At 45.2% G+C, this 10,349-nt stretch overlaps 1 protein-coding gene across 1 annotated transcript; it reads left to right on the top strand.

The window, feature by feature from the left end:
- Positions 1-677: 677 nt before the first annotated feature.
- On the top strand, positions 678-9,816 carry Klhl38 (kelch like family member 38). The gene is made up of 4 exons (XM_008838014.3): positions 678-840; positions 1,505-2,855; positions 7,903-8,008; positions 8,971-9,816. Exons 1-4 carry the CDS (start codon positions 755-757, stop codon positions 9,258-9,260), a joined length of 1,833 nt encoding a protein of 610 aa, XP_008836236.1. The 5' UTR covers positions 678-754; the 3' UTR covers positions 9,261-9,816.
- The last annotated feature ends 533 nt before the right edge of the window (positions 9,817-10,349 follow it).

Here is a 10,349-nt window from a genome sequence, read left to right as displayed (position 1 = left end):
GCCCAGTCGAAGAAAAGTTAGCAGATGTTCAGAAAGGGGCAGGTGGCAGGCAAGAACACAATTATCACAAATCAGAACCCCCAGGTACAGGACGCCCAGCTAGGGCCAGTGCTATCACAAGTCTGGAAACCCCAGGGTGCTTGACAAATATTAAAAATAAAACAACTTTTGTTATGGATTCTTTTGCCTTGTGGCCTGGAAGGGAAACCACAGCCCTCACAGCAATTCTGCCAGACAGATGGTGGGGGATGGACAGCCATCAAACAGCACCCAGGAGGTCCATCCAATCTCAGCCTCCCCTATGACCATCTGTCACCTCTATGAGGCCCAGAACTGTCTGTAGTGATTTTGCACAGGTCTTAGCAACCTGTTTACAGACATCTAGAGTTTCCAGGCTCTCTTAGGACAAGGGACTCGGGATGGGTCCAAATGGACAGCAAAGCCTTGCTCAGAGAAGCCGTTCCTCCCTTTCTATTTCTGCAGATGGAAACACCCACCAAGGAAACAAGACTGTGTGGGCATGCGCAACCCTGCAGGCCCTCGGGTGGCTGCAAAAGGCAACTGGAAAGTCACATGTCATAACATTGGAAAGTACATATTCATCTATTCTTAGCCTTGGAATGTATACACTGTCTGCCTGCCCAGCAGCCCTTGCACAAAGCTCTAGAAACTGTGAAAGTGCCTTCAGCATAAACAAATCCAGAAATCTCCCAGGACAAATCATTTGCCAACTAAAGGAAAAGGCCTGGGGTTTATGTTTTCACTCGGAGCTCGAGGTGGAAACTTTCTGGGGGAACAAGACAGACCCAGCATCAGTGGATGTCACTACATTAAAACAAGGTAAGTGTCCCTAACACTTCATTCCTCAGCAGGCAGGCTGACAATGTCACCAATAAACCAGTCAGTTATTTGGTGTTTGGTTCCTATTGATCCTATCTTTAAAACAAAACCCGAAGACCATGCCATCTTCTACTATCTACATCTTGAAACAACGCACCGTCATCTGTCGCTTCTGTCTAGCTACTAGAAGACCACACCCCCAGAATGTCAGCCTTGGGGGAATGACTAACACACAGAAAAAAAAAATTCTGAGATGAGTTTACTAACAGATATGCTGAGAATCTGGACAAAGGCATATACATTTCTTGTTAAATGCATGGACTGTTATCTTGCTTCAGACTAATTAATATGTGAGTCCCTGGTCATTGAGAAACTTCTGACAACTCTGGATGATTTATGATTGCCTAAGATTAGCTGACAATGCTATGTGTCCATTACCTTTGATTATAATCACAACCAAAATTAGATCACTTTGAGGTCTGAGATGAGGGCGGTCTCCCATTGTGGTTTTCACTGTGCCCTATTCTTTGCTATCCCACAAACAACTTGGTGAATAGACAGTGGTGAATGAGGGCACTTGGAGCCTTGCAGCTAACCCCTCCAGTATATGCTGCCGGAAAGCCTTGACCTTGCCTCCACTTAGGGCTTCCTTCCCTCTCTATAGGATGGATGAGGAGTTACCAGATGGGGTTCTCTTCAAAGATCACAACTTCTCCTCTGACTTGTTGAGACAACTCAATAGCTTAAGACAAAGCAGGATCCTGACTGACGTGAGCATCTGTTGTGGTAACTGGGAAGTCCCCTGCCATCGCAATGTACTGGCCTCCAGCAGCCCCTACTTCAAGGCCATGTTCTGCAGCCACTTCCGTGAGAGCAGAGAGGCCAGAGTGCACCTAAAAGGCATTGACGCCCCAACTCTGGAGCAGGTTGTCACATATGTGTACACTGGAGAGGTACACATCTCAGCCACCACCGTCCTCCTACTGATGGAAGCAGCTGCCATGCTGCAATACCCTAGGTTGTTTGAGGCCTGCTCCTCATACCTGCAGAGCCAGCTGGCCCCCAGCAACTGCCTGGGCCTGGTCAGACTTGCAGAGATCTTAAGCTGTGAGAGCCTTAAGAAGAAAGCCAGGGAGGTGGCCTTGGCATACTTCCCAGAGGTAGCAGTATCAGCTGACCTCAAGGAACTCTGTGCCATGGAATTGAGAGACTACCTGGGAGATGATGGGCTCTGTGGGGAGGAGGAGAAGGTGTTTGAGGCCCTCATGTCTTGGGTCAAGCATGACCTCCAGGCCAGGTGGCAGTACATGCAGGAACTGCTGCAGCAAGTCCGCCTGCAATACATCCATCCAGCCTTCTTCCACCACTTCATCGCCAATGATGCCCTCCTCCAGTCCTCTCCTGCATGCCAGGCCATCCTGGAGATGGCCAGGAAGGAGATGTTCTCCTTGTACAGCCCCGGTGCCCAGGACTGCAAACCCCTGTGGCATGTCCCCCCAAGGAACTCCTATCAAGATTTCCTCCTCCTCCTTGGGGGGAGGAAGGACAACCAGCAGACCACCAGGGACGTCCTACTTTACAGCGCACAGACTGGCCAGTGGCAGAGCCTGGCCAAACTCCCTGAGAGGCTGTATAAGGCCTCAGCTGTCACTTTGCACCGCAGTGTCTATGTGCTCGGAGGCATGGCAGTTAGTGAGGGGAAGAGTCTTGTCAGTCATAATGTCTATATCTTCTCCCTGAAACTTAACCAGTGGAGGCTGGGGGAGCCCATGCTGGCAGCCCGCTACTCCCACAGAAGCACTGCATACAAGAACTTCATCTTTTCCATTGGGGGCACTGGAGAAAGACAGGAGTTCCTGGCCTCCATGGAGAGGTATGACAGCATCCGTGATGTCTGGGAGAGCACAGCTAGCATGCCAGTGGCCGTGCTCCACCCTGCTGTCGCAGTGAAGGACCAAAGGCTCTATCTTTTCGGGGGTGAGGACATCATGCAGAACCCTGTGCGTCTTATCCAGGTAAAGGGCTGGCCCTTTCCACCATGTTAGTGCTCAGGTGTGCTTGCACAGACACACATGCACACACATGCATGCATATACATGCACATAAATAACATATATGCAAGCATACATATGCCTGTGTGCATTCACATGTATGAGCATACTCACATATGGAATAACATACATTTATATCCACACACATGCACACATGCATGTGTACATGCATGTGCCTGCATAGATAATGGCACGTGCATGTGAAGGCACATATTCACACAAATACATGTGTCATGTGTACATGCCTTCACATGCACATATATGCACACATACATATGTGTTCATGTACATGTGAATTGCAGCATGTGCTGACATATGCATGTGAACATATAATGTTATATATGTGTGCATAGTGTGCATGCATGTATGCATTCATTTGTACATGCATGTATGCATATGGAATATACATATACACATGTGCAACTATACATTCATGTGCATACATGTATGTGCAAATGTCATACAGATGCACAGGTTTGCATGTATATTCATGTGTATACATATATAATGGTGCATATATATACATCCATATATAATGGCACATGCATGTGTGCATATATACATACATGTATTTGTGTGTACCTGTATATGCCATATTTAATGACATATACACATACTTATATGCCTAACATGTAATAATTCATGTGTACACACAAATATATACATATATGTGTATGCATACACCCATGCACACATTTGTCTTTTGTGGGAAAAGAAGGGGAGAAGGAAGAAATTTTCACCAAGGCTTTTTTGTCTTCTAAGTTCTTTTTAATGTAATATTAATACAAAGTTATGACAAATATAATCCCTATCCACACAGAGTTTATCTTCACTCCTGGGAAAAAATAAATTAGAAATTCAGGCTAGAACATCATATTAAATACAAGATAGACAAGGCTAGAACATATTAAAAGATAAGCAAGTCCTACAGGACATAAGTTATACTGCTAAACCCCATCAGTAAGTTCTGAAAGGAAGACTCCCAAGCCTTGGTCCACACCTCTACCACCAAATCCCCTGGAACCTAACCTTGGATCTGCTGAACCAAAATCTCCTTGCATGGGATCCCAGCATTTTGTGCTTTACAAAAGTCTCCAGGAAGTTCTAAAATATGGCTAGGTCTGAGAACCCTGCCTTGAATGACAGGAGAAATTTATCTCACTAACAAGCTCTCTGGAAAGTGTGATTGACAAAGGCCAACTTCAGAATACTGGTACCCAATTTCATACAAGTTTCTAGCAATCACTGCATGAATGGCAGACTTCTCTTGTGAACAATATAGAAGACCCCTGGACAGGGTCTCTGCTCATCCATAAGCTTTATATTTAGCACTAGCCACTGTCAAAGCTCTGGGGACCTGGGAGGGAACAGCAAACTCTATTTAACCTTCAGAGAGTTTACAAGACAATTAGCACTCGGAAGCTGAAGAGACCAGTCCGAGAGCTTAGGAGGCTCTAAATGGGACCAGAGGAGATCAGAGAGAACATTAGGGTCCACAGAACTTTGAAGGGACCTCTACGAATTTGGCTTAAGCTGATTTGAGCACAGAAGCAGAGGAGGAGACAGGAGAAAAGGGAATGAAAGAGGAAGGAGAAGGCAAGGTAGATGCTGAGATGCTGAAAAAACATGTACAAGAGGCGCCTGAGGGGCCTGAGAGGTCAATTAGGGGGTGAAGGGGTTTCTGCCAGCTGAAGAGGTCAGAGTTATCTGCTGAGAGGTGGTGTTTCTGGGTAAGGGTCCTTTGTAAAAGGCCCTGAAGATCCAAGGCGGCACAGCCCACCGCCTGAGAAATGGAAAGTGTGACAGTGTAGTCACCAGGCAAAGCAAGGAAAAGGCGGGCTGTGTGCCACAGGGGAGCTGGGAGACAGCCACAGATGTCAGCCCCACGTACTCCACCAGCCCCTTCCCACGCTACCCCAGCAACCTCCTCCACCCACATGTTGCCTCCAAGCCCCTTCTATAAAAATTTTGGAACGTTCCAGAAGGGCTTGTGGAAACAAAGCTGGTACAGTCAGGCTTTGTAGGTCTTGTCAAGAAATTGGGATGGTAATCTGAGAGAATGGGGCAGAGACATCAACAAAGTATAGTGGGTGAAGTCATCGAATTTGCGTTTTTTGTAGTTCCTTTAGATGCTATATATAGAAGGGATGGGAAGAGATCAAGGGAGGAGAATTGAGAGATTCTTCCAGAAGTCCAGGCAAGGAGTGATGATGACTTGGAGTCTATCAGTGCCAGTGAAGGTTATTTTCTTACCTTTTTCTCCAACCCATGTTCCCCCTGACCATCTAGGCAGATTATTAGTCTTTCTAGAAAAACTGTTCCCAGACCCACTCGTTGATTTGAGGTGGGAGAAACACAGCTCCAACCTACAAAACCGAGCCATCAGAGCACTTCATGGACAGCCAGAGCTGCTCCAGCTTCTCTGTTTTTTCAAAATAGAATCAACAAATATGCTGGGGACTTCACACTGCAAAATTGTCATCAACTTCTCAAGAATAAAAGCAAAGCTCAAGAAAAGCTCTCAGCTCCATACCAAGAAATACATAGTACAGTCACACAAGAGCCTCCCAAAGCCAAATAAACACAAACCCATGAGTGAGCCTCTTATGGTGCAGCTGAAGGAAGCCAGAAATGGGTAAAAGTATTAATGTGGCTGATTTTCGTGTCTGCCTAGCACTAGCTTTGAAGTCGGCAACTTGCTTACTTGGCTATAGCTTAGAATGGATTCTGGGAGTCACTTGATTGGATTTTCAGATAGTCAGGATTTTCTGCAGAGATCAATTCGTCTATATGCATGCATTCTTCCCAGCACCATCTTTTGGTGATGCCACTATGCAAGGTGGGTGTCTGTGGTGCCACACTGCCTGGTCTTTGTTCTGCCCCTGCTTTTGAATAGCATTACACAAATATTTCACTATGACAGAGTATCTTTTCCTCCCCTGGTCAAAGACATAGATATCAAAAGGCTTGGTCTCAGAAACCTCCGTCTGAGACTGGTGACACAGCTCAGCAGGTAAAGGAGTTTGCTGTGCAAGCCTGGTGAACTGAGTTTGATCCTTCGAACCCACATAAAAGTGGAAGGGGAGAACAGACTCTACAAAGTTGTCCTGTGACCTACACACACACACACACACACGACATTGGTGTTCCAAAGCATGGCCTCTGAGCTGAAGCAGAGACTCTTTCCCACTCATTCTAACTATGCAACCTTGGGCAAGCCATTTAACCTCTCTGAGCCTCAATAGTGGAATCTGAAAAATGAAGGAAGGAATAATACCTACCTCATAAGTTACTTCTGAAGGTCAGATTCTTTAGATTATTTATTTTAATTTTTGCTTTTGTTTGTTTTTGTTTTTGAGACAAGGTCTCATGTAGCCCAGGCTGACCTTGAACTCCTTAGGTAGCCAAATAGGACCTTAAACTTCTGATCCTCCTGTCTCCACCTCTTGATTGCTGGGATTACAAGGTTATGCCACCTTCCAGTTTATGCAGTGCTGGGGTTCAACCTGGGGCTTCATGTATCCTAAACAAGCACTCTACCAACTGAGCTACATCTTTGGCCCCCAGTTTTTATCAAACTATAAAAATAAGGTCTTTGGTAATGCTAGAAATTACACTTAATATGGAGCGAATTTTCAGTAAAGATTGCTGTGCCATTTTTCTGTGTAAATCGATGTTTTGTTTCTTCTTGTATAGCATCATCCCACATCTCTGGAGTTAAATTGTACCTATTACTAACTAACCTATGTTTGATATTTGAGCTTTAAACTGAGGAACTCAGCAGAAGAGAGAATCCTGATCTGATCCACATTTCAGAGCAGGGCCAGTGAGCCTGCCTACTCCTCTTTGATCCATCTTCCTTTCCTTGTGTTTCTATTCTTTCCCTAAAACTCTAGTTCCTCTTAGGCATAAACTGTTCCAAAGTCTTCTGTTCTTGGCCTCAAACTTACTCTTGGTTCTATGACCCTCTTCATTGCATGGGAACATTTAGAAATATAAACACAAGCTAGAAATAAAAATTATCAGAAAAATAATTGGTTTCCTAAATATCCAAGTTCTCATCAAAAGAATAAAATATTCCAAGCAAAAACAAAAGACAAAAAACATTCCAAGCAAGGTAGTGAAATGTCTACCCAATGCAGAATGCTTGGTCCATTCAATAGACACAAAGCCATTGGTCTCATGAGGGCACCTCAAGACTAACTTCCAGTAAATTCTTCTTTCTGTCAATAATATTTTGCTTATCGATAGTAATACCTATACTTTAAAAACTGAAAAGGAGCCAGGCATAGTGGCGCACACCTTTAATCCCAGCACTCAGGAGGATCTCTATGAAATTGAGGCCAGCCTGGTCTACACAGCAACAAGTTCCAGGCCATCAGAGCTACAGCGAGACCCTGTCCCCCAAACAAACAAAAAAACAGAAGTAGGGGCTGGAGAGATGACTAGGTGGTTAAGAACACTGGCTGCTCTTGCTCTTGCAGAGGACTCAGGTTCAATTCCCAGCACCCACATGGCAGTTAATAACCATCTGTAGTTCCAGTTCCAGGGGATCCAATACTCTCTTCTGATGTCCTCAGGCACTGCACAACACTGGTGCACTTATACACATGCAGGCAATACACTCATACATATAAAATTCTTAAAATAATAAATGTTTTAAAAAACTGAAAATCAATAGAAATTGTTAAAACTCACTCCTGGTCCACCCTCTAAACAACTTCTTGGGTCAATGACATGGCATGGCTCAGCAGGTAAAGCATTTTCAGCCAAGGTTCACAATCTGAGTTCGATCCCAGGGATCCACCTGGTGGAAGGAGAGAATCGATCCCACAAGTTTTTCTCTGACCTCCACACTTGACTGTGGCATTTGTGTACACACACATGCGTGAACACACACACACACGCACACACACACACACACACACACAATAAAAAAATGCAATAAATGACTACCTCTTTAAAAAAAAAAGTTAATTTTAAAATATGGTGTGATTCTCTTTCCCCTAAGGTTTATCACATTTCCAGAAACACATGGTTCAAAATGGAGACAAGGATGATCAAGAATGTGTGTGCCCCTGCGGTGGTGCTAGGGGAACGGATTGTCATTGTGGGAGGTGAGTGAACAAGGCATTGCTGGGTCAGACACAAACTTGGCACCTCCTAGGGGAAAATGGTTACTGATAGATGTTTCACAAGCTGGTCTTCTTTAAAGCACATCTATCCACCTGGGGGAGTGTGGAAAGCTAAACAGAGCTGCACACGCAGAAATTTCTCTTTGCCTTTGTCTATGAACAAGGGACATATGATGCCTATTTTGCAAAGTCATTGCCATGATAAAATGTACTAGTATGTCTAAAGCTTTCAGCACTGTCCCAGACCCACAGTGAAGTAGAGATGCTTGCTGTTGTTAATACTAGCTAGGGGTGGTGGTTTACACATGTAATCTGAGGACTTGGGAGGCTGATGCAGTAGGATTGCCATGAATTTGAGATCAGGCTGGGCTATACAGTGAGTTCCGGGCCAGACTAGGCTACAGGGTAAGACCCTGTCTCAAAATACTGCTACTAATGATAACACCGGCATCATTTCTCTGTGAATACTTAACGTATCATAGTTAAGAGGTTTAGGGGGTCAAAGAGACCTGATTCTACCACAAACTGGTTAGTGCTTTCTTCAAACCATATTTCTATGCCTTGGTTTGTCCATCAGTAAAATAGATACCCTCAAAATAGAAGCCAAATAGCCTGCTGTGGGAACTCATTTCTAAGTTCCCCAAGAAAGGCTCCTTCCTTAGATTACTACGGTTCTTTGCTAAGAGTGGGAGAGAAGTTCCCCAAGGCTGAGGGAACTACTAGAAGTGAGAAACTGCTCCCACTCTACAAAGGCTTATCTCACTCATTTGGGCCACAGCCAAACAGATCTAGGCACCAGCCCCTGGTAAGGTACCGAACATCCATGCTTTAGTTCAGAGTCCCAGCTTGGCGAGGGCAGAGATGCATCCCTCAACTGCTGACTGCTGACCTTAAGTTCCACATGAGTGGCCTTGCACTTGCCCATATGTCATTTGATTTTTCAGGTTACACAAGGAGGATTCTTGCTTATGATCCTCAGTCCAACAAATTTGTTAAATGTGCAGACATGAAAGACCGGAGGATGCACCACGGGGCTGCAGTGATGGGAAACAAGCTGTATGTGACAGGTGGACGGCGGCTGACCACAGACTGCAACATTGAGGACTCAGCCTCCTTTGACTGTTATGACCCTGAGACGGACACCTGGACATCCCAGGGAGAGCTGCCTCACAAACTCTTTGACCATGCCTGCCTGACTCTCCAGTGTATACCCCATAGAGCCCACCTCTTGTGAGGGTCACAAGGAGCCTGTGTCAGTCAAAATATATCTGTTGCAAGAGACCTTGATCAAACTCCAAAGACCTTAGACCTAAGAACTCCACAGGACTGAAGGTCAAAACTACCACTCTCCACAAATTAATCTTCTAAAAAAATTACTGGTGGGGCCTTTTCAAACTCCATCCCTACCTCTTGAAGTAGTCACTGCTGCCAAGAATTGTGCTATTATAACTGGGTAGGCCTAGATCACATCCCTCCAAGTGTAAGTAGGTTTAACTATGGTGATTGAAAACCCAAACTGCATTGAACAGGACAGAAGAGGTTCCTCAGAGGAAGAAGGAATTCTGGACACACATACACACACCTGCTCACATCACCTTGGCACCTGGAATGAGAGGGCTGAGAGGGCCACGAGAGCCCCTGCAATCACTCAGGCCAGGTGGCAGCATGAGAAACTGGCCACAATGGTGTTTCCCTTCCTTCTATGCATGTGGTATGTTAAAATTCCAGTGAAGTATGTGTAGTTCAGTATCTAGAGTTTGCAAAATTACCTCACACTGAAAAACATAATAGCAGAACAAAGTCTGTATCTGGTGCCAAATGCTTTTTTTCTCTAGGCTCCGGGGAGCTGTAAAGCTGCAGAATTAATCTGGGTTTTCATTCAGCGAGATGAGAATAGCTCTTCTGGGGAAAGCTGACAGATTCCCTTCAACAATCACAGCCATCACTGTCCTCTGGATGCCAGAGCTGACTCTCCCCACTGCCCCTTTACCTCCAAATACCCCTCATACTTGTTCAGTGTCAAACTCAAAAATAAGCTGAAGTGTCAGAGGCTCTCTTCTCTGCCTGAGCATTAAGATCACAGCAAGATGTTTGGAAACAGCCAGGTCCCATTCAATTCAGATACATGGGGGCCAGAACTCTAAATTTCTGAAAAGCATCCTAGCTGTCACTCAGCCTGTCACTCAGCCAGGGTGGAAAACCACAGCCCTGTTCTGCTGTGGACACTGAAGACATTCATGGCTACTATCTTTCCCAGCCTGTCCTGGCCAGCCCCTACCAATCTCAGTCCCCCACCCATGGAAGCATCTGGAATAGATTTTGC

This window comes from Nannospalax galili, unplaced genomic scaffold, assembly GCF_000622305.1.
Source record: "Nannospalax galili isolate Female #2095 unplaced genomic scaffold, S.galili_v1.0 scaffold17, whole genome shotgun sequence".
NCBI lineage: Eukaryota > Metazoa > Chordata > Mammalia > Rodentia > Spalacidae > Nannospalax > Nannospalax galili.
The sequence above is the reverse complement of the archived record's forward strand: the minus strand, read 5'-3'. Positions and strand labels throughout refer to the sequence as shown.

What these genes read in the sequence shown, in the direction of transcription:
- Klhl38 (XM_008838014.3), top strand. Translation starts at nt 755, where the DNA reads ATGTTTTCACTCGGAGCTCGAGGTGGAAACTTTCTGGGGGAACAAGAC. An exon ending in TGTCACTACATTAAAACAAG is followed by an intron (nt 841 to 1,504) that starts GTAAGTGTCCCT and finishes CCCTCTCTATAG; the next exon opens with GATGGATGAGGAGTTACCAG. An exon ending in ACCCTGTGCGTCTTATCCAG is followed by an intron (nt 2,856 to 7,902) that starts GTAAAGGGCTGG and finishes CTTTCCCCTAAG; the next exon opens with GTTTATCACATTTCCAGAAA.